Below are 24,986 nucleotides of genomic sequence, written 5' to 3' on the forward strand. Positions count from 1 at the left end.
TTGATAGAAAGATATTAACTTGTCAAAAAGAATGATATTCCCACGGTATTCCCCGAACTGATAACATGAACACACCATGCCATTCAAGCAATCTGAAATTTGTGCTCTATGGTTTCAGAGCAAAGGAAATTGAACTAAGGTCTATCGGAAAATTCCAGCTTAGGCTATACAATACAAGTCATATTAATGCAGTTGAATGAAACAATAAAACCATCATGCTCATTAAGGAGCCAGAAAATATCAGCATGTTATGTAATCAAACAGTCTGGCTTATGTCATGGGGATGGTTGAACTGTTCCCTATACATCCTATATTTTAGAGTACATAGAATGCTACTTCTTCGAATATAGGCCTTGTATTTCATAAGCCAAAGGCATAGCAATGCCCCACCTGGACAAAAACATTGCTGAATAATTGCAGTGTCTTTCTATCATCTTGAATTTGCCGTGTAACAAAATATTTGGCCTTAATGTAATTGACTTTTGTCGACATTATGAATATTCCCTTCCGACCTTCCTCTTTTCAAGTATAATTGTGAAGATTCATTCTGACTATCTGAGTGATATGGCTGGCTATCTGATTTTCTCAGTTTTTCTGAATATTGAGGTGAATGATCTTCATTGCCTCTAACTTTCTCAGAGGTTGATGGAGAATGATTTTCAGATCCTCGGGTCCTTTTTGGAGACATAAGAGACATGTAAAATTCAAACCCTCGAGACTTATTGGGGGATGGAACTGGCGATTGACGTTCGTTTTCTCGAGACATATTTGGGGATCGAAGTAGAGACTTATTTGGCGATTGACGTTCGTTGGGAGATGGAGGTGGTAGCTGAAGTTCAAGTGCTTTTCCTTTATTCATGTTTCGTATTTCATTTGAAAACTGACTACGGCGATCCTTCAAAAAGTATAGTTTGGACGTTAGTCTTGTAATTGTAGAAGTAGTGAAACTTGCTCCCTGCTGTGAAAGAATTTAATGAATAAGTCTGTTTAACTCGACAAAATTTCAATACAAAATGGTTATTTCTGTTGAAAGCAAATGTCTTATCTTCATGCTGACAAAAAATTTGCTGCTTTCAAGAAGCATCTTTGGTTTATTGTGTGTTTAGATCAGATTTTGCAAATTTGGTTTGCTTGAACTTGATTTTCATAAGCTTGTTTGTTAGAATTTATTCATTCTTCTTAACTTTTATTTAGAAAGTGATTTTGGTTAAAGAATTATTTGAATGCTATGATCTAATAAATTCCTTTTATATCAACGAAGCCTTGGAATTTTTTTTCCTACGATAAAATATAATGTGCATATAAAGTAATTAAGATTCCTTTTATATCAACTAGGCTTTGGATTTTTTTTCCTACAACAAAATTACTGGTGCTGATTTCACAATTTAACAAAGAGTCTGATTAATATCTAGATTCAAATTATAGTTTAGGAAACTTACCTCAGCTCTTGCAACAGATTTCTTGGAACTAGGCGAATGTTTATTTGGTAAAGATGTTGACTCTGGTTTTCTCTCATTCTCGTTTCCTGCTCCACCAAAATGACTGTCCTGCTGTAAAATTGAGAAATAATTCATGGATTAAGGGTAGAAATATACTATAAGTGAACCAATTCATCAGTCTTCTTCATCCAAAACTGATAACATAATCTTCAAGTTGATTATGATATTAAATTTACCTTTTTTATTGACCTGTCAGATTCTGAAATGGCTGCAACTTCAGTATCTGGCTTGTTCTTCCTGTCAAATAGATTCCCATGTGTAAAATATAAAATTTATCATCTATACACAATATTTTAAGTGCCAAAATACCTCAATATTTTTTTTGCATACAAAAGTGATCGAGTCTAATATTGTAAAAGCGATCTCTTGTAGAAAACTAAAGCGTTTGAGTTTAATATTGTAAAATTAGGAACTAAGAAAGTGATGCTCTCATGTAATGATTAACATACAAATTTCTTTCATGGCTTGATATCTGTTGAGATATGGAACTAGAATTCCATTCAAGTTGTGCATTAAGCCGTAAACCAAGCTCGTTAACCTTCCGTTCTAAGTCGGCAAGATCTGCTTCTATCAGCACTATTTCCTCAACATTTGTCTTGGTCTGTGGAAAGTATGAAGATTAAGAAGTTGTTGCATTATGAAAACAAATAAACAATATATGAATGAGATAGACTAACCTTTTCATCAATACCAGATAACTCAGATGAAGTCCCTGGAGGAAACTCAAGTCCTGCTTCAAGAGTTGCCCTCAAGCTCTTCTCCATTAGCAATTGTTCCTGTAATTTATCCACCTGCAAGGGAATAGTAGGTAACAGAATCTCAATTTACATGAGTATGGAGCAAGAGGGGCACGTGGAGTGGGTATGTTCTCTCATAATGAACTTACATTTCGCTCAAGAACCACACGACGCTCGTACAATGCTTCCTTTCGTGTTTCCACATAAGACTGCAGTTTTACATTTATTTTTACCTGCAAGAGGAAATGAAAATGGACAATTGATTCTTGTACACAGACAAGGTAAAATTGAGAAAACCAAGGTTTAACCTCCTCTGCAATTTGCCTATGCAATTCTGTCTTAACAGCTTCAAGCCTCTCAACTTCAGCTCTAAGAATCATGAGAAACATAAGTTAGTGGACAGAGTAAGTGAAAAAAATGATAAGAGTCATTTAAGTGACTTCTCCATTTCAAACGATACTCTAACACTGGTAACGTCCAGTGAAATAGTATAAGATACTCTACGATAATATCAAGATATTATTATACATTTTATACCTTATAACAGTTCAATTTTATTTATTATGGAAACTTAAAATACATTTCAAAACATGAAAAGGAAAAGCGGTTTCATGGATTTTTTTAGCAATGAGGAGTCAATTTAATATATATGAGTGGATTGCATGGCTTTGATGTTTATTTCATGTACACTCTTTATCAACGTATTATTATCTATGTTTCTGAAAGACTCTTCATGGACAAACATAAATAATTTGATAAGCATATTGCATGGCCTTGTAGAGTATCCCTCAAATATAACATGCTCTGATTGAAGCATAAAAGGAGTCTGTATCTACGAAGCATAAAAAGAGTTTGAAGAACCACAGTTCAAAGGCAAAGAACGAGTTACATCACAAATATACCAAGAAAAAATCGAACCAAGAATTCCACAGTTCTTAGATGTCAATTACTTACTCATTTTCGTCTAGAAAATCAATGGATTCCATGGAAAGGTCCTTGCTTCCCTAGACATCATACAGAAAGAAGACATATTAACCTGGACTTTATAGTTACAGAATAAACTTAAACCGGTCTCAAGTAAAGTATAAAATTAGCCCGAAATATGAAAGTTTTAGCCAATTTAGGGGAAATGACAGTGACAAAGACAATTGCCAATATTAAAAAAGTCACATAACTAATCATGAGAAGATTTACTCACATGGTTTTGCCCCAAAACAGTGCGGCGTCGATGCATTTTTCTATTGGATATGGCGTCGTTACATGAAGAAGTGCTAGGACAATTTGATCTATTCATTGTAGTTTGGTCAGGGGATAAGCCTTCAATTATATCTGTGGGCTTAGTGGAGTCATTTGCAGAAGCAGTCTTATTTTGGCTTGTGAAATTTTCACAGCTTTTGATATCTTCAGACTGAGGCAATGAGACTTCAAGATGGTCACAAACCTCTGAGGACTTTGAACTTGAATATGAAATATTATGGTCCTATACATCAAACAAAAAAAAGTAATTGATTTAAGAATTTATTAAACATCAAACCTTATATAATTAAACAAGAAAAAGTAATTGATTAAAGAATTTATTGAGTTTGGGTAGGGAAAAACTTGTTTGATAATACAAAGGTTAAACTAAAACTAAGGTCAGTTAAACGTTATACTTGAGAAAAGGATGTAATTAGAGTAAAACCAGAATTCCACCATGTTGAACTACACATTTCTTCCTCCATGAAAACATGAGTTCCTATCTTTTTCATAAACTAAATATAGTCCAACAGAAATAAATGAATATGCTCACTTACAAACTTATTTGCTATAATGTCATCAAATTGTCATGACTTAACTAAGACTCGAACCTTATCATATTCATCATTGACTGCAGAGTCTCCGGTCTCGCTGTTGGTTTCACTAACAAGTTCATCACTAGCATCTACATCTGACCCCTCTATTGATTCATCTTGCTCATCATCATAATAATCATCATAGGACAAATCATCATCCTCACTCTCAGATTCATCATCTTCTGAGTCTATGTACATATCAGGTCCGGGAGACGAAGAACCTTCCTGATAGAACACTAATAACTTAGAAACATGTGGAGACAGTAGCATAGAGAGTTTGAAATTAATATAATTAGAAGAAGCATGTATTTTTTTAATCAAAAAGAGGCAGAGATCCCCCTGTGTACAAGTCCAAACATTCAAAAGGTTTAAATTGATTTTAACCTTGTTGCATGGAGTCAAGATTAGGAATGAAAATCACATTTTAACATTGGCGTTCTCATCAAAAGATGCACCTTATTTTCTGTCGAAGTTATGGGTTTTATATAAGAGAGAAATAGTAAGAGCTTGAATATTATCGAAAATAACTTGACAATACTTGATGCAAAATACTAAATACTAGCCTCAATTTGTAGAGATTCATATTCTTAAATAAATAGGGAAAAAATAAACAAATCATAATTATAACCAAGTTATACGGAAACTAAGGCACTCAAACTGATGTAAGAGAAGCATGAAATATGAGCGTGCATGCTATCAGACGGAAGCCATGCAAATAGAGATATAAATTATAGATAAAACTACCTCAAATATGCTGTTATATTCTTCTAATAATGTAATAACAATTCCTTGAGCATGGTTAGCCGCAGCAGCTGCTTGTAGAAGTTGAAGGGAACTATCCCCACCTACATCAAAATCATTTTCTATCTCACAATCCCCAACTAGAAGGGGGCGAAGAAGTAATGGTGCCATGCATGCTGCCACAGCTGATGAGCTCATTCTGTTCTCATCTTTTCGGGAAGCTACTGCTTGCATCATCAAGAGTATTCTGTACAATAGAGAAATGCATAATTTACATAGTATAATAATATGCATATGTATAATGGAGAACAAAACAAAACCAAAAAGAAAAAATAGCTAACCATAAGTTAACAACTGAATGTTAGTCCTATTCATGGAATATATTCTATTCACAAGTTACTTCTCCCAGACATTGGAAACAGAATAAAATGTACACTATCACCATATATAGAAAGATTGAAAACCATAATCGTTATCATTTCCAAAGACATTGTCCAGCATTCTCCCACATTTAAATGTCAATTTGTATTCAAAGTATTGTTCGAGTTCCTTAACATGGTTGAGGCCATTTAATAGTAGCTGGTGCTTTGGCGCTTATGGAGTCAACATCTTCAACAGACCTGTCTCCTATGTGTTAAAATTAGAAAAATTGGTATTTCCCCTCAGAGGTATGTGTGTGTATGCGCACGCATGCCTGTACACCATATTTATCATATCTAAAGAAATATTTATCCCAATATAACTATTATATTATATTAAGTTTTTTAAAAAAAGAAAATGTTGACTTTGTATCAACATTAACATATAATATAATTCAGAAAATAAACCAAGGAATAAGAGCATTCTTAATCCTGAAGTTTGGCACATAAGATAACAAAGATACAATAAATGGTTTAAAATGAGGATAGCAATCAATGAGATCTTTGAAAAAGAAAGATATCATAAAATGAAAAGTAATTAATCAAATACCTTTGCAACAAACGGCGGTTTGGTTCAGGAAAAGTGTCACATATTGCTGTACGCATAGCAGAAACCCTATTCTCACGTGCAGTTCCTAAAAGATGTGATAGGTTCAAATGATGAATGAAAATTAAGCTTCAAAGGAGATACATAAAAACTGAAAAGAATGTGAGAATTTTGTTTGTGTTTATCTATTCTGTTGTGACTGTACACATGAAAAACATAGAAAATTTCAGAGAAAATGTGGAGTGCATGTACTACAATATATGTAATGTACCACCAGTGTACAATGTAAATGCCACTGTGTATGCCTTGTATCACAAAATTTGTTAGGAGTTTATCTAGTTAGTTTTGACAGTTGTACCATGTTAACCGTCACATACTGTTAAAGTGGTTACTATTATGTTAGCGGCAGTTGCTGACTGCCTTCTCTTCTGTACCCTATAATGGGCCATGGCCTGTGGGCTTTGCATACCATGACCAATGTTACAAAGAAATTACTTCTAATACAAAAAAAATTAAACAAACGGGGATAAACAATACAAACAGAGACTTATCTCTTACATTCGCCTCTCAAACTCTGGTTGGTCAAGTGCGAAACTGCCAAACGCTCTAACTCTAGGTCCGGCACAATCACAGGGAACCGGACTGCAGGCAGAGGTTTACTGAGTGCATCAGCCTACGGATCTTGAGTTGGGATGATACGCAATAAGGCTCTTATTGAGAACCATATGTTCAGCTCCTTTTAGTGCGAGAGTGCAGAACAGGATTACGAGACAATTTGTACATGTTTCAAGTTCTCAATTTATTTTGCTTTCTATTAGGCAGTTAACTCAACTCACCTTCTTGACTATACCATACATATTTCACTATATATTATGTTTCCCTATAGGACCAGAGTTCAGGTAAGATGGTTGCCATCGGATGTGAGTCTAATGACCTCTAAAACCACCCCAACTACCCTCATATTTGCCCTGCTACTGATTCCACCCTTTTTCTAATACATCAGCAATTGGGTCACCCTAGCCTTGCAAGGTTTCGACTGTCGAATTTATACAATGTGTCTTGTGTTCATGTCAAATTGTTAAACATGCTGGTAGTTAGTTTCTTAATCATGTCCATAGTCCGGATAACTCTCTTTCTCCTTTTGCTTCGGCATTACACTCTGCACTTATTGACACCATACATCTCTGAGTATACTTGTTTTTTACAGTCTTGCACCAGATCTTGATAAATAGCTCTCTTAGTTTCTCAAAGGTCTTTCTGAGTTACACACAATGCATAAAGGGTTATCGTACTTCATGTATCTAGTCTCAGCTTTTGTAACTGTCTGAGCATGCATCTTTCTCTGGACCATCGAACAAACCTTATCTTGGTCATTTTACTTGTTCCTCCAATTGTAGCCGAGTATACTCCACCGTCGTTACCCAGGTTCAAAGTACTTCTACGCTAATTCATGACTTGTATATTTATCATTATCATCCATCTACACCTCTGACTCGTGCATCTGTGTTTTCTTCTCCTACTGATATAACTCATGCGGACTCTAGAATTATCAAACTCTTGAAATTGACCTTCCTATTGCACTCGGACATGTATATGGTCCACGTGTAACCCTTCTCATTATATTACTTTGAGCTATCATTGCTCGTCATCAATACATCATATTTCTCATGTGTCTTTCTTCCTTGTATTCTATATCTATTCCTAAATAAGACTACACGGGAAGAAATGTCCCTTCTCGGTGGAACTAGGCTACGGTTAAAGAAATATTTGCATTTCAGAGAAATTGGTTTGGATAGTTCAATAATTAGAGGTAGAATGAAATCAAGAAAAAGAGAGAGATTTAAAGCTAAATAACATATTGTCAGACTACATGACTGAGAATTATGGCATTGTTTCATCTATGAATCTAATATCAGCTGATGGAAAAAGGCTTGATTGTTGTTGTCTGGTTATTTAAGTATAGCTGGACAGTAGAAATATCATGTACAATAAATACTGGGTAACCTTTCAATTAATATTAAATGAAGAATTGAATACTTAAATAATACTTACGACAAGCTGCTAACAACGCCTTGCAACAAGATACTGGGATTGGAAAAGACCGCAACTCACGAAGTACATGCTGGAAATTTTTTGATAGAAAAGTAAGAAATTAAAGCTTTTAGTATATGTGCTGGATGAAGGAATGAGTCGTTCAGTTTATCATGATACCTTAACACAATCAGCAACAACATGTGCGTCCTCCCCCTCAGAAAATTCAACTTTTCCTGCAACCGTAGAGCATACCATGGACATAAGATTTGATGAGTAGTTAAGGTAAAAGAAAGTACGGTGTCATAAAAAAAAAAAACTGTATGACCTATAATGGCCTTGTAGCTAATTCTTGTAAGAATAGGGACACATGCAATTTACTACAATGATCTAGTAATATACTTGAGAAAGAATTCCGATTATTTGCATCGAAAGGCCTGAAGTATGGCTGAAGCTAAGCTAGACATGTGGAAATTACCTTCAGCACACAAACTAATCAAAATGGAGGTATCCTTAGGAGGAAGATGTACAAAAAAATAAAAAAATAAAATACAGCGCAAGGATTTTTAGAACCAGAAGTACAAACCTTGTTCATATTCCCGGACTCGATTTTCAACATCTTCAACATCGGCTGCTTGACGCAAAATCCCTTCTACTTTGGCTCCTGTGTTTCTAGCATTAATTAGCTTCACATGAAACAACTTACCGGTTTATGTCATATTATAAACAATTCCATAAGGGTTATAAAAACATTATGTTCGTTGCAAGGTCGCATTGATAGTCAATTAAAGGAAAACCGGAAAACCTAAAGTTTAGAAGAAACCATTGAATTTTTTTTTGCTTTAGAGGTAATTCACTAGGGAAAGTGATATATTGATCTTCTAAGTTCTAACATCTTCATCACACATCAACCTTAAAGACTAATGCAACTACCATTCAAGCTACAAGTTCACTGGCACTAAATAATTTGGTTTATGATATAGCCTATAATGCATCATGTTTGTTTTAAAGCTGTCTAAAAACAACAAGTGTTTCAATTTGTATGATTGTTTTTGTGTGAACAAAAACATACAGAAAATAAAACCTACCATGCTCTTCTATGAACCTCAGGGCTTTTTCCAAAAAAGATGGAGTTCCGTCAACTTCCTCCAAAGCAAGTAAAATTGGCCGGCCAAGGACTACATAATTTACTGTTTCTTTATCCTTCACTATAAAAGAAATGCAGAAAAATCAGATGAAAGCTAAGCAAGATGATATAATATATTCTTCTAAACATCATTATGAAAATTCATGGTTTTCAGAAAACATCATATTGGTCAGTGAAAGAAAAATGACAAAACAGGTCTGCTAATATATTGCAGAACAAACCAATATGTACAGAGAAAACAATAAAAAAAATTCGGCATCGGGAATTTTAATTTTAATATGTACAATTTAGACCCCTTTACTATAGGGAATGAATCTGTTAATTACCACCAAGAATCTTCAGTAATTTACTAATTACTGTTAAAAAAAGATATACATACCTAAAGAGGGAAATTAGGATAGGGAAAATACAAGAAATAAGAGGATTTGAAGCAAATCATATCAATTAGTGTTTGCTGTATTTATTCTTCCTACTACTATAGAGGTGAGTATTTATTCTGCATGCTATTATAAATAGAGGTGAGTGTAGTCTGAATTTTTTGGTTTCCCATCGGCTCCCTTCACATGCAGTAATCCTATTTGAGGCATTGTTGGACAATAAATGTGACCACCTCTCACAGTTGGGATCCGAACCTTGGTTCATCACGTGGTGTGAGTCTAGCCCCTTCGTCTAGACACAGCCCTCGTTGTTGTGTAGTCTGATTTAGACACAGAAATCGCATATTCAACAGAGTGCAAATTGAATCCCTCGGCCATATGGATTAAATCAGCTAATTATAGCTTAGAAACTTTCCTAGTTGACTTATAGAGTAAGAGAAAATATATTACAAGGAAAGAGGACAATCAGGAAAAGGAATATGTGCATAAAGGAAATAATGAAATTATAAACACATCGAAATAAGGAAATAAGAAAAGTCCCAAGTCCCAGTAATAATATTCACATCATCTGTCAAATCATAAAACAAACAAATCAATATCAGTTATTTTAACATACATGCATCCATACACACACATATATGCAAGATGGCAATTATACATAGATCACGGGCAGCATTTATTGATTGCACACAAGGAGATGCAAACTTCAAAGGAAATTAACATGAATGAAGCCCAAGAGTAGCAAGAACATACACTGGTCCAAATAAATATCGAGTGAATCAGCCTGATAACTCCTAAAGATGCCACTTTGCCCCATCGCATTAGCAGCACTTGGTGCGTGTGCCAAAACATTCTCAAGTGCAGTTTTCCATTCATATAAATCCTCAGTAGTTTCAGCCTGTATCATTAACAAAGGCAGAGATACATCAGCAACAGGGAAGCATTTTCGTATTCACATTTCTTCCTCTATCTTGTATCTCATTACATGTCAAACCACTTAGCATATCAAACCTAATACAGCTCACAAAACAATGTTTATTGCATTAAGGATGAAATACAGTAACTTGAAAGGAATTTACTGAATTTTCTTGATAATCATAGCACAGACATCATTTATATACTAATGTACACAAAATAGTTTATTCTTTACCAAGGCAGAGAACAAAAAAGGATATTGTGTTCTATCATAAAAAAATTATGATTTTCTGTACAACGATGATTAATGATTTTAGAGGAAAATCAAGAAACTTAGAGGAAAAGCAATGATGATTAATGAATAAAAAGGGCTAAATTTAGAGGAAAAGCAAAGCACCTTAAGTGTTAATACTCGTCCATCACGAACATTGGGAAATTGTACAGTCAAAAGTTTCTTATCTGCTTTGATAGAAACACTACAAAATTTGACAAGCACGGGTCAAGAAATTTCACATTCACAAATAGTAATACAGTGATATTATTAAGTCATACAAACTACCAATAATGAGTACTTGTTTAAACCAAGCCAACCTGCCTGAATTGTTGAGGTCAATGCCACCAAGGGTCAAATTAGCTTCATTTCCCTTCTGAGGAACGCCATTCTGAAAAGTAAAAAAATGATGAAAAAATATACTTATAAGTACAACATTTCACACTCTCTAAAAACCAGGTCCTCATGTTGAATTGCATGAATGTGTATTTTAATAAGGATTCATATGTTCAAACATTCAAATCAAAAGGAATTATCATAGAGGATATCGAGAGTCTATGAGCGAACTAGTTCTGAATATAAAATCGTCATTGTGCATAAAAAAGGAAAAGTGTCCTATCCTATAAAAATCATGAACCAAGTTCCAACAAACAAAGTAAAGCAGGATATCTTTGTTTCTAGTTGGTAAAATCATTGAAAAATATTCTGGTTTCAAAAATCTAATAGTAAGAAATATATTTGTTGAGATATTGATATTTATTATATTTAATATAGTATGATCTGTTAGTATCATTAGGAGTTATGATAGGATTGCATTCCTATTTAGATCATATCTCATGTATATAAATAGTTGGTTTTCATTCCATTCAAGATTAATGAGAAATATTCATATTCAAGATGGTATCTAGAGCTAGGTTTTTCTTTGGGTTCTGCCGACAAGGCTAACCCTGGTTTTTTAGTCTGTTTGGTCTCAAGTCAGCTGTGAGAGCACAACCACCGCTGACAGTTGTCAGAGCCACCGACATAGACACGCGCTCTGGAATTAGAATCAGACGGCGCAAATCTGCTTTCCGCCATCAAACGTCAATCGACACGCTGCCTTCCCGCTGCTTTCAATCGCCACTGTCATCATCTGACTCACCTTGTTGTTCTGTGTTGTTTGTTGTTCTGTGTTGTTTGGGACCATCAACAACACTTGGGTCCCACTTTTTAGAGGCTTCGTGGGTCATTCTCTGGTCGCTTTAGTCTGCCACTTTTGTTGTGATTCATCTTGGTTGCTGCAGATTTGTCTTTGGACGTCATTCAAAGGGTTTTGGTTTAGTGGTATGATGGTTGTCCAACCGATTTTATCTTCGGCCATTTTGGCTCTTTTTGGTAATTCTACAGCTTGTCTTTCTCACTGCATCGGATCATGGATTTTAGATTCCGGTGCTTCCGATCATGTAGTTGGTAATCCCTCTCTAATCTCTAACTTGTCACCTCCAAATATACCTCACAGTATTACCCTTGCTAATGGTTCTAAGGCACAAGTTACTGGTATTGGTCAGGCCTCACCTCTACCATCTCTATCATTGAATTATGTGTTATTTGTACCTGGTTGTCCTTTTAATTTGATATAAATCAGTAAGTTTACTGACTCTCTCAATTGTTCCATAACATTTTCTTCCAAGTCTTTCTGTATACAGGATTGTAATACAGGAAAGACAATTGGAACAAGATCTATATCACATGGTCTATATTACCTTCATAGTCAATCATCCACTATTTATGGTGTTTCTGCATCTCCGGATATGATTCATCGTCGTTTGGGTCATCCAAGTTTTGATAAGTTAAAGGTGTTGGGTCCTCAACTTTCACATTTGAAGTCATTGGATTGTGAGTCATGCCAACTTGGCAAGCATGTTAGAGCATCTTTCCCAAGCAGTCCCAACAAAAGATCCAAGTCTCCCTTTGATATTGTTCATTCTGATGTGTGGGGTCCTAGTCGGGTGACGTCTACTTTGGGATATAGATATTATGTCACTCTTATTTCCTAAGGACCCTTTGTACAGAGTCCCACTACGTGTGTTCGGCTCTACATGTTTTGTTCATGATCTCACTCCTGGTCGCGATAAATTGTCTGCACGAGCTGTCAAATGTGTGTTTTTGGGCTATTCTAGAACCCAAAAGGGGTATCGGTGTTATTCTCCATCTACACGTTGCTTTTATATTTCAGCAGATGTTACTTTCTTCGAGGATACACCATTCTTTGCTTTACCCACTACAACTAGTTCTACAACAGATGTTACCGATTCTCAGGTGATACCTATTCCTCTATTTCACCCAATATTTGAGCCACCTGTCTCTACTCAAAGTTCTCCACAGTTACAAGGTAACCCTGAGTTCCGCCGTTACGGTAATATTTATGAGCGTCGACATGTTGAAGTTCCAGAAACATCTCCTATTGATTCTAGTGATTCAGCTCCAAAGACTATTACTACTAATTCTAGTGATTCGGCTACTGCTCCAATCTCCTCTCCTGTTGTGGTCCCACCCGAGCCTTCTAATGACTTAACTATTGCTCTTCATAAAGGTAAAAGGTCAACTGCTAATCCTCATCCTGTCTACAACTTTTTGAGTTACCACCGACTGTCTCCTTCCTACTTTGCTTTTGTTTCTGCTCTGTCATCTGTCTCAATTCCTAAGACAGTTCATGAAGCATTATCTCACCAAGGATGGAAACAAGCCATGATTGATGAAATGGTAGCTTTAGAATCCAACCATACTTGGGAGCTTGTTTCACCTCCTCCTGGAAAATCTATTGTTGGTTGCAGGTGGGTGTTTAATGTCAAAGTGGGACCTGAAGGACAAGTTGATCGATTAAAGGCTCGATTAGTGGCTAAAGGCTATACTCAAGTCTATGGTCAAGATTACAGCAATACCTTCTCACCAGTTGCGAAGATGACATCTGTTCGCCTCTTTATAGCTATGGCCGCCATGAAACGTTGGCCTTTATTTCAGTTGGATATCAAGAATGCTTTCTTGCATGGTGACTTGGAAGAAGAGATTTATATGGAGCAACCTCCTGGGTTTGTTGCTCAGGGGGGCGTAGTCTGGTATGCAAATTGCAGAAGTCCTTATATGGCCTGAAACAATCACCTCGGGCATGGTTTGGTCGATTTAGCAAAGTTTTGCAGCAGTTTGGGATGACCCGCTGCGAATCAGATTATTCTGTCTTTCTTAAATGTTCATCATCAAATCAATATATCTATCTTGTAGTTTATGTTGATGATATTGTGATTACAGGAGATGATTACAAAGGTATCAAAGCATTAAAACAACACCTATTTCAAAACTTTCAAACTAAAGACTTAGGTCCTCTACGTTACTTTCTTGGGATTGAGGTGGCTCAATCAAAGTCAGGCATTGCTATCTCTCAGAGAAAATATGCCCTTGATATTTTAGAGGAGACAAGTCTTATAGATTGCAAACCAGTCGACACTCCTATGGATCATAATGTGAAGCTCCTTCCCGACCAGGGGGAGCCTTATTCCGATCCAGGAAGATACCGGAGACTAGTGGGAAAATTGAATTATCTTACCCTAACAAGACCTGACATATCTTTTCCAGTTAGCGTAGTAAGCCAGTTCCTTAATTCTCCGTGTGACAGTCATTGGAATGCAGTTGTTTGAATTCTTAAGTACATCAAAAGAGCACCTGAAAAAGGACTTGTTTTCACTGATAGAGGCCACACTAATATCGTTGGGTATTCAGATGCCGATTGGGCAGGAGATGTGTGATAAGTGCTAGAAAGTTGTAATTTAAGTGATATATTTTAGGCACTTTTGTTACTTGTTTTGCAAGTTATTAAGGGAAAAGCCGAGAAATAAGTGATTATTGCCCTTTTACGCTTTATCTATCTTACTTCACCCATTTGTGCAGGATTCGAACTCAAGACATCAAGCAAAGAGAAGAAAATCGAGAAAAGTACAAAAAGGCAGAAAAAGGAGATCACTCGCCTCCAACTCGCCATGGCAAGCAGCAAAGGCGAGCAATTCCAGAATGCAACAAAGATCACACGCCACCAACTCGCAATGGCGAGTATAAGGCGAGCTTACTCGCCATGGCGAATGGAAGGACTCGCGAGGCGAGTAAGGGCGGTTTAGCCTCTAAATGCTGACGTGGCACAAACCCAATGGGGAAGAAACTTCAATTCGCCATGGCGAATGAAGCAGCTCGCGAGGCGATTGAAGGCAGACTCAGAATTCTATAAATAGCCCACTCAACCATTTCAGAGGGAGATAGTTTTTTACATAGTTTTTCACTTAGTTTCTCTCTGTGTTTTCACTTGTAATATTCTTAGAGAGAGAGAGATAGGGCTTGTGCTTTATAGAGTGAGAGTGATAGAGAGTGGATTCTTCATCCTTTGTTGAGACATCACAAGTTGTAATGAATCTTACTTCTTCAATTCATTCTTGCAAGGCTTCCATGACAATGAGTAGCTAAATCTCCTTTGTTGGGATTAGAGGTACTTGATCATAGTTTAACATGTAATCGTTTGATCTATAAATATATGGTTCTAGCATTTGAATTGATATTGAGGTTATTCTTGCACTTTAATCTTTATCTTTGATTTAATTGTGATTGAGAAATACTTTTGAATCTAGGTTTAGAATAACCATCTGTCAAAACATAGTTTCTAGACATGGAATCGATGTTTTGATAATCACCTTGAGTATCCAAACCTAAAGCTTTCTTATCATTTAATAGATTGAGAAATCATCGATTGAACGATAAGATCGACTCTTGAATCATTCAATAGTTTGAGACATCGACCATTGAATGATACAATTGATTTCACAATATTGTTTGGACACGAATGGTGTTGTCGAGGGATACGTGATAATATCAAAGAAAAGCTAGAATCCATGTAAGATCATTAGGTTACGTGCGACGCTCGATCAAGGAACTCTAATCCTAACAAGTTTTACGCCCTATTAATCTCAATTTTATCATTTGCAATTCAGTTACTAAAACAAACAATCAACTATCGTTTAACTTGAAATGATATTTGGTGTCGAACGGTCCGCGATATCGCACTAGTCCCTGAGGAGACGATATAAATACTTACTATTGTTTGATGCAAAAATACTACAACAAAATGGCGCCGCTGCCGGGGACTGGCGTTTAGATATCGTAGACATCGCGACTATTTTATTATTTTAAGCATCAGTATATACTCTGTAAATATATTTTCTTTTGTATAGTTATTGGTACTAACCCCTCTTTGCATACAAAGAAAAATTTCTTGTTAGTTATATCCGTTTCAGATTCTCTACATAAATGAAATCATGGCTGATCATGGTTATAACAACTTCTACATTCCACTGGAATATGAATCATATCAACAGTATCAACAATATCCCTCTGAAGATGAACGAATATCAAAGATGGAAAATACTTTGAATATCTTCATGCAGCAATCCATGATAAACATGCAGGATACCAATCAGAGATTGAAGAATCTATCCTTTCAGATGGAAATGATGCAAGAACAAATCATGGATATTCAAGCCAACATTCAATCCACTCACGGAAAACAAGAAAATAATTCAAATACATGTGAGGAAGTAGGAACGAGTGTTGAAAAAGGTGTTGAGGATACCGAGGAAGACATAATACTAGAAGAATGTAGCACAATAAAAATGACGGAAGAATTAGAGCCACTACATCCAATAGAACTTCCTCAAGAAAGGTCATATGCTGAAGAGGCCAAAACTGTTGATAATGGAGCAGTGTTGATAGTTACAGAGAAACAGGAATGGATACTTAGCAAGAAAGAATCAAGTGAACAAAAGGGGAAGACAACGAGCGAGGCAAAGATTGATCGAGTCATAGACGAAATATGCGCCTTGTTCAACAAACCCAGGTTAGGGAGGATATGGACTCCACATCAATTATACTTCAAATTCATGGAATTCCTCCCAACACGCAGGATTACAAGAGATGATGTGTTGTCCGTTTCATTTTGGCCACCCTAACGAAAAAGGCGTCGAGCTAACGACGTTAAACAAGCGCTTGTTGGGAGGCAACCCAACTTTGTAAGTTATTTACAGTTTTAATGCATATTAGGTGTAGGAGTCATGTGCATACCAAAACCATTCAAAAATCAGAAGCCAAAAGAAAGCAGTCTAAACTGTCATCACTCGCGAGGCGAGTAAAACAACTCGCCATGGCGAGTCAACTGGTCATTGACTGCGTTGACTGCCAAATTTCTCGCCACGGCGAATACATATGCTCGCGAGGCGAATCGCAGCAGTTCTGACAGTTTCAGTTTCCAAAGCCACTAACTCCCTCATTAATCTCTCTTAACCACCCTTTACCAACTTTAATTCATCATTTTCGGTTTTGCATTTCTCTCTCATCAACCACACAAATTTTTTCTTCCTTCTCTCAACACTACCCTTTTTTCCAATATTAGCAAGTCAATCCAAGTCAAGCTTATTGCATACTCATTTCTGCACTTAGATTACTTCTGATTCAGGTTTGTATTCACTTTCTTGCCATTCATTTCAAATTTGCATACAAAAACCCTAGGGTAGTAGATAGTGTAATGTTCTTCAAACTGATACCCACATGACTCAGATGAAACACAATCATGCCCAAATTCGTGGTTGTTCTGATTCCAATCCACATTTTTGATACCCTTTTGTAAACTTTCAAATAAAATAGGGTTTTTGTGGTACCAATCGACATTCAACTCAAAAGCATGATTTAGTTCATCTCTTTGTCATTATCAGGGTCGGAATTGCTATATCTAGGGTTAGGAATCTTGAAATTGAAAGAAATTTTGAAAAAGGGTCGATTTTTTATCATTTTCTGGGCAACTCGCCATGGCGAGCTTCATCATTCGCCAAGGCGAGTGAGCAATCTGAAACCCAGAAAATTATCACAACTCGCCATGGCGAGTATATCTGCTCGCGAGGCGAGTAGCAACAAAACCTGCAATATTTTTCTCTGGCATGAATTCTCTGAGCTTGAAATTGCTTCCTATAGTTCCATACTGATATTTAATTGTTTATTTTGTCTTGTGTATGGACTTTCTGGTTGTTTTGCAGGCATGGCTCCAAAGAAACCTACCAACACCGGAAAAAGAAAGAAGGGTGAAACATCCGCAACCCGACCCCCAGCTAGAAACCAAGCCTTTGAGAGGGAGAGATTTAGGTCTCGCTACCATCAAGATAGATATATTGAACTGCTTGACCAATCCATGTGGTGTGAGAGGGTCTTTAACCTTAATCCCGAGGGACCCTATAAAGAAATTGCCAAACTTTTACTCGATCAAGGATGGGAACGACTCCTCCAACCCATAACAGATATTAATGCCGAGTTAGTGCGTGAGTTTTATGCCAATACCCATACATGGAACATGCTGGACGCAACCAACCGTGCTAATACATATCTTCAGCAGTCTCAGTATGTGATGCAGCAGCAGGCTGGGTACCCACCGGAGGTGATGTCACAATTCATGACACCAGAGGCTTTTCAAGCTCATGTTTCTTGGCCTGAGGGCAGGCCAGATCCTTACGGAGGGGGTGGATCATCGTTCGGGACGCTTTCTGACGATATATTGATGGGAGATTCTGACAGAGACGATCCAGACAGAGTCCCAAGTGCAACTGGTGGTTCAGATGATGATGACATGCAGGGTTGAGGAGGAAGAGAAGAGACGTGAAAGTTCACCTTTATTGAGTGACATTTTATAAGCTTTCAGTCGATTCTTTCCCTTCTCTTTCATTTCCTTTATTTGCTTTCGATTCCAGCTACTTTGACAAATATTTGCTTCTGTTGTTTTATTTGGCACAATGACTCACTTTGTTTAGTTAACATTTTGTTTAATTATTTTGGTATTTTCGTATTCATATCCGTATTGTTTAATGTGGTATTGTGTTGTTAAAATAATATGTTTAGTAATTTAATTTTTGTGTTATCAAGTACTTTCTTTTGAAAATTGTGGAAGTTTCTTTAGTTTATCACTCTTGCTTATTGAAAAGAAAATGCTCAAAGCTTCAAATTTCAAAGCGCTTGAAAGATAGCCAAAACTTGAGCAAAATTCTCAGATGATTGATAATAACAGATGGTTTGTGATAAAGCGCAAAGCCAAGGTACAAGTTTCCAGTTTTTCTAGGTTTTTACTTGAATAGGAAACGAGTACTTTGCACAAATTTCAATTCATTTAGTTCTCCTCGATAATGTGTTTGTTTGTGAACCACTTAGTACTAGCCAAAAAGTGAGGAAACCTCAAATGTTTGTACTTTATGCAAGGAGACCGGCATTCATTGTTTTAACTCGATCATTTTATGTTAAATCTAATATTTGTTTTAAATTGTGTAAATACATGGAAAGGATCAAGGCATGTTTTGTTTAATGAGAGAAACATACTTGACCACAAATAGCCTACCTTGTGAGAAGAGCGAGTATTTGTTAACCCACTTGAGCCAAATGAAGCAAGGTCCTCAATTATGAACTGTCAATTCATAAGCACAATGCTTGATGAATTCGCCCTATATTTTTCAAAATCCAGTTCATTTTTGTTGCACTATCGGACCTTGATATGTTTTAATTGTTGAACCCTAAACCTTCATTGTTATTTGTCCCCTTTTGCCATAGATTAAGGGAACATTCAAATAGGGTATGTTTTTATTCAAGTTGGGGAGAAAAAGGTAGATGTCATCATTTGTCAAGTGAATTGGTGTAATCAGAAATTTTGATCAAGACAACATTGTTTGTATATAAAAAAAAAGAAAGAAAAAGAAAAATGTGTACATGATAAAAATGAGAAAAGAAGAAAAAGAAAAAGAAAGAAAAATCCAAAAATAGAATAAGTTGTCAAGATCAAGGAGTATCATGTTTTAACACCAAGGGTTTGTTAGGGAATTCTAGTAAATTTGTCTTTTGAATGTGAATAGAAGGAATGTTCCCTTATGCTTGGCCATTTGAATTCAATTGACCCACAAATGTCCTTTCTTTTGTAGCCAAGCCAAATTACAACCCTAAAAGACCTTTTGATCCATGTTTTTATGCTTTTTGAAATGATAATTGGATGGACATATAACTTGATTTGGATGTTAACTTGATTGCCGGATGTGTGTTCATAACCCTCACTCATTTGATTTCAATTGAATATCTACTTACAAAGAAGTGTGTTAGGTGTGGTTTGTGAATAAATATTTTATTGACTTGAACTATGACATGAACTTTGTGCATAGGACTCATTTCATATTTGTGGTAGAATTCCAGATTAGTTGGAAACTCATACTTGCCCGCGCATTCTCTTTGAATCATTCATCTAAAAATGTTTTCAAACCTTTTGTACTTGTGTCTTGTCATATTAACTTGTTTGATTTTCAAGATTTTGTTTGAGGACAAACAAAGAGTTAAGTTGGGGAGAGTTTGATAAGTGCTAGAAAGTTGTAATTTAAGTGATATATTTTAGGCACTTTTGTTACTTGTTTTGCAAGTTATTAAGGGAAAAGCCGAGAAATAAGTGATTATTGCCTTTTTACGCTTTATCTATCTTACTTCACCCATTTGTGCAGGATTCGAACTCAAGACATCAAGCAAAGAGAAGAAAATCGAGAAAAGTACAAAAAGGCAGAAAAAGGAGATCACTCGCCTCCAACTCGCCATGGCAAGCAGCAAAGGCGAGCAATTCCAGAATGCAACAAAGATCACACGCCACCAACTCGCAATGGCGAGTATAAGGCGAGCTTACTCGCCATGGCGAATGGAAGGACTCGCGAGGCGAGTAAGGGCGGTTTAGCCTCTAAATGCTGACGTGGCACAAACCCAATGGGGAAGAAACTTCAATTCGCCATGGCGAATGAAGCAGCTCGCGAGGCGAGTGAAGGCAGACTCAGAATTCTATAAATAGCCCACTCAACCATTTCAGAGGGAGATAGTTTTTTACATAGTTTTTCACTTAGTTTCTCTCTGTGTTTTCACTTGTAATATTCTTAGAGAGAGAGAGATAGGGCTTGTGCTTTATAGAGTGAGAGTGATAGAGAGTGGATTCTTCATCCTTTGTTGAGACATCACAAGTTGTAATGAATCTTGCTTCTTCAATTCATTCTTGCAAGGCTTCCATGACAATGAGTAGCTAAATCTCCTTTGTTGGGATTAGAGGTACTTGATCATAGTTTAACATGTAATCGTTTGATCTATAAATATATGGTTCTAGCATTTGAATTGATATTGAGGTTATTCTTGCACTTTAATCTTTATCTTTGATTTAATTGTGATTGAGAAATACTTTTGAATCTAGGTTTAGAATAACCATCTGTCAAAACATAGTTTCTAGACATGGAATCGATGTTTTGATAATCACCTTGAGTATCCAAACCTAAAGCTTTCTTATCATTTAATAGATTGAGAAATCATCGATTGAACGATAAGATCGACTCTTGAATCATTCAATAGTTTGAGACATCGACCATTGAATGATACAATTGATTTCACAATATTGTTTGGACACGAATGGTGTTGTCGAGGGATACGTGATAATATCAAAGAAAAGCTAGAATCCATGTAAGATCATTAGGTTACGTGCGACGCTCGATCAAGGAACTCTAATCCTAACAAGTTTTACGCCCTATTAATCTCAATTTTATCATTTGCAATTCAGTTACTAAAACAAACAATCAACTATCGTTTAACTTGAAATGATATTTGGTGTCGAACGGTCCGCGATATCGCACTAGTCCCTGAGGAGACGATATAAATACTTACTATTGTTTGATGCAAAAATACTACATCAATGTGAGTGATAGGCGGTCTACTTCTGGTTATTGTATTTTTGTGGGTGGAAATCTCATTTCATGGAAGAGCAAAAAGCAAACAGTCGTTGCTCGATCAAGTACAGAAGCCAAGTATCGAGCAATGGCTCATGCTACAAGTGAGCTTGTGTGGTTAAAACATTTACCGCAAGAATTAGGTTTTTGTGAGGTTGGTCAGATGGAACTCGTATGTGATAATCAATCAGCTTTACACCTCTCCTCCAATCCGGTTTTTCACGAGAGAACAAAGCATATAGAAGTTGACTGTCATTTCATTAGGAAAAAGATTCTCTCTGGAGTCATCAAAACCTCATTTGTCAATTCTAAAGATCAACTTGCAGATATCTTTACTAAATCTCTACGAAGTCCTCGGATAACTTACATATGTGACAAGATGGATGCATATGATATGTATGCTCCACCTTGCGGGGGAGTGTTGAGATATTGATATTTATTATATTTAATATAGTATGATCTGTTAGTATCATTAGGAGTTATGATAGGACTGCATTCCTATTTAGATCATATCTCATGTATATAAATAGTTGGTTTTCATTCCTTTCAAGATTAATGAGAAATATTCATATTCAAGAATATTCAACATATTTATTATGATTAGTTAATGAAGAAAAGTTTACCAATTAAGAAAACAGCTAATGGAAAAATAAATTATGTCCAAAAGTGGGTGAACCGCAAGATCATATTCATGTATTTTTTTCAATTAATTACTAACTTCATTGTTTTATCGGTAGGGTTTTCTGGAACACGGATTTTCTTACACTGCACGGAGAACACAGCAGAAAAAATGGACAAACCAAATACTATAAAAAATTACTTACTGGATCACTTCTGAAGAAAACAAGTGAAGTTTGTGTTAAAATAAACCATCTTTTCTTCCAAGATGTCCATCCAATTCCTCCTACACATCATGAAATACATATTGTGCAGTAAATATAATTGCTTCACAAAATCCACCATTTTGCTAAGCGTTCGATTTTAGCTTTGCATTTGAGTATTATATGTAGTAGAATACAAACTGTGATTGATGTTGGGGAGGATTCAAAGATGAAAAAGCTGAATGTTATCTCACTTATTCTTATTATATATAAACGTTGTGATATATTGTCTAAGGCACATAAATTGTACTAATGGTTGTTGAAGTTAAGAGTTTTAGACAGAAGAATGAAGACTTTAAATATGATAATGGCGTAATATTATTGACATAACTTGTTGATGTTAAGACTAAGTACTAATTCCTATACATTGGAATACAAGACTCCTAATCTTAATTGAATTGGGAAACAAATCATGATAATAACCAAGCAATATGGATAGAAAAAAGAAAAAAAACACCGTTAATGACGAAGAAGGTGAATAATTTTTTTTTGCACCGGTTTATTTTCTTTTTCTTGGCTTTACAGCATTTAAATACAATCTATTTTACATTAGCTATAAAACAACAGTGTAAGCTTTTTTACTCACATAACCTGTAATAAAAAATTTGATAGTTCCTTAGAACCAAAAACCAAATGTGTAAACTAGAGTAGTTAAACACACCTTTGGAAGATAAGAAAAGCGTCCCACTCTTGAAAACCTGTAAGAAATGAAATCACAGGAATTCAAACTACAGTAAGAAGGCAACATGGACTAAACTCCATAAAAAAATTTAGCTCTGAAGCTTCTATCAGAGTTGCTACTTGCAGCTCCCGTAAGAAGTCTGCTAGAATCATGCCTATGCATGCACCTTAAAATGCATTACCCTATTTTCCCAATAGGTGTGTCACTTGTTCTCTTTACCAATAACTTGGGGGATAGATTCTCGTTATGATACGGCTCCTTGGAGCATTAGATCCGGTCACAAAACCACGCCAAAATACTCACGCGGGATATTCTTAGGCTATGATTTTATATATTTCAACAATAAATGTACTGCATACATACGTTATACATGGTTGAAGATCCACTTACCGCATCCCTAACTCTTGATATAATTAATCCATTTAATAACTCCACAGATATTCTTCAAAAAAAAAAAAAACTCCACAGATATTAGGTTTCACTAATTTAACTGTTGAATATTACTATGTTATCTCAGAAATTATGCAAATCAAATTTTATGTATACAAAGTCCAAATTCGAAACAATTGAATTGAAGGATAAAGGCTCTGTTTGGATAAACATCTTAATTAAGCGCCTATGGTATAAGCATTTATAAGTTGTTTTCATAAACATCTTAAAGGCTCTTCTTAAAATAAAATATAAAACAAAGTATAACTGTTTTCAAATAAGTTATAAGTTGTTTTCATAAGCTATTCTTGACAGTTGATGGACATGTGCAAGTTGTTTGCATAAGCTCTCTCTAACAGTCTCCCAAGAGTTTATAGCAGTAAATAAGCTCAAATAAGCCAATCCTAACAAATGTGACTGATGAACACAAAGCTTGACCACGGTGATGAAGTCATTCACAAGCATACTTCCAAACCAATTAGAATTCAAACAATTATGAATCCATTTTTTACAAAGAAAGACAGATTAATTACCTTATTACCATTCCTACTGTGAGAAGCAAGCTGAACTGATGATGCAGCTGGCTGAAGCTTATGTTTAGGAGAGGAGAGCGAAGCATCACTAAATCCCTACAAAACAAACACATAATTCTATAACATCCACCCACCAATTCACACAAACAAAACATACACTGTGTTCAAAATTGAGCGTTTGGAGCACCACAATCAGGTAAACAACCATTTTGGTCCCTGAAGGTGTGAAACATTGTTATTATAGTCCTTGAATGTATCGAAATTGCAAATACATCCTCAATTGTTTCTTTAGTTACTCATTATGACCCGCAAATGCCCAAATGTGTCTTTAGTTACTCATTTTGGTCCTCAAATGTGTTTTTGTTAGGCAATTAGTTTGCAATTTTGACACGTTCAAGGACTATAATGATAGCGACTCAAACATTCAGGACCAAAATGACCATTTACCCTACCGCAATCCCTAATTCCAAATTAATTATAAAAAAAACTCATAGGAAAAAATTTCCACATGAAAAAAGCATATAAAAAAATTACCTGAGCCGAATTCATATTATGATCTCCCAAATATATCTCCTACAAATACAAAACCCTACATTTGACAAACATTGATCAAAACGGCAATGCATGTGAAGGAATATATATATATAACGATAAACACAAAAAAAATGATGATATATAATTGAAACAATAGAATAGAATAAATTACCTAAGGAAGAAATGAAGCATGAAAGAGGAAGAAGAAAGTGAAAGGAGAAAGGATCTCTCTCTCTTTCACTCTCTTTGATCCGAATGGAATGTGAAAACTGAATGCAATGAAATGAGGGAGGAAGAGAAAATGAATATGAGGAGAGAGAAAGAGAAAGAGAGAGATGAAGATGTACACGTCAGCATCAAACATTAAAACACGAACCGGTAGTTGATGGATGGAGGGAAAATACGTAAGAGAACTGTTTTTTGCTCTTTTTTCACAACGCACGTCATACAAATAGAAACATATTTATTATATGCTCTTTTTTTGTACAATAATTATTTAATTTAAAGCATCAAATTTAACTACATAGATCGATTTGTTTTTGTCATGCTATAAAAAGTTGAATTTTTATTTATATCTGCTAT

General features: G+C 35.7%; 2 protein-coding genes across 9 annotated transcripts; one reads left to right on the forward strand and one right to left on the reverse strand.

Annotated features, from left to right (window-relative positions):
• Positions 1–24,692, reverse strand: LOC120580197 (rho GTPase-activating protein REN1). 8 transcript variants are annotated; one of them, XM_039833655.1, is made up of 24 exons: positions 24,577–24,692; positions 24,405–24,459; positions 23,871–23,966; positions 22,888–22,924; positions 22,170–22,249; positions 10,837–10,907; positions 10,643–10,721; positions 10,084–10,228; positions 8,895–9,014; positions 8,393–8,470; positions 7,987–8,042; positions 7,828–7,897; positions 5,779–5,863; positions 4,813–5,056; positions 4,084–4,293; positions 3,435–3,716; positions 3,191–3,240; positions 2,545–2,605; positions 2,386–2,469; positions 2,177–2,290; positions 1,949–2,100; positions 1,676–1,736; positions 1,440–1,547; positions 1–955 (listed from the first exon to the last, which is right to left on the reverse strand). In XM_039833655.1, exons 2-24 carry the CDS (start codon positions 24,417–24,419, stop codon positions 467–469), a joined length of 2,787 nt encoding a protein of 928 aa, XP_039689589.1. In that variant the 5' UTR covers positions 24,420–24,459; positions 24,577–24,692; the 3' UTR covers positions 1–466. The 8 variants fall into 8 exon arrangements, with proteins under 8 accessions (XP_039689589.1, XP_039689588.1, XP_039689591.1 ...); XM_039833654.1 differs by having other exon boundaries at positions 1–958; XM_039833657.1 differs by having other exon boundaries at positions 1–895; positions 1,440–1,550; positions 24,577–24,691.
• On the forward strand, positions 15,982–16,559 carry LOC120580198 (uncharacterized). The gene has a single exon (XM_039833660.1). The coding sequence runs from the start codon at positions 15,982–15,984 to the stop codon at positions 16,534–16,536; it is 555 nt and encodes a 184-aa protein (XP_039689594.1). The 3' UTR covers positions 16,537–16,559.
• Positions 24,693–24,986: the final 294 nt, after the last annotated feature.

The sequence above is a fragment of the Medicago truncatula genome, chromosome 4, assembly GCF_003473485.1.
Source record: "Medicago truncatula cultivar Jemalong A17 chromosome 4, MtrunA17r5.0-ANR, whole genome shotgun sequence".
In the NCBI taxonomy this organism is placed as follows: Eukaryota; Viridiplantae; Streptophyta; class Magnoliopsida; order Fabales; family Fabaceae; genus Medicago; species Medicago truncatula.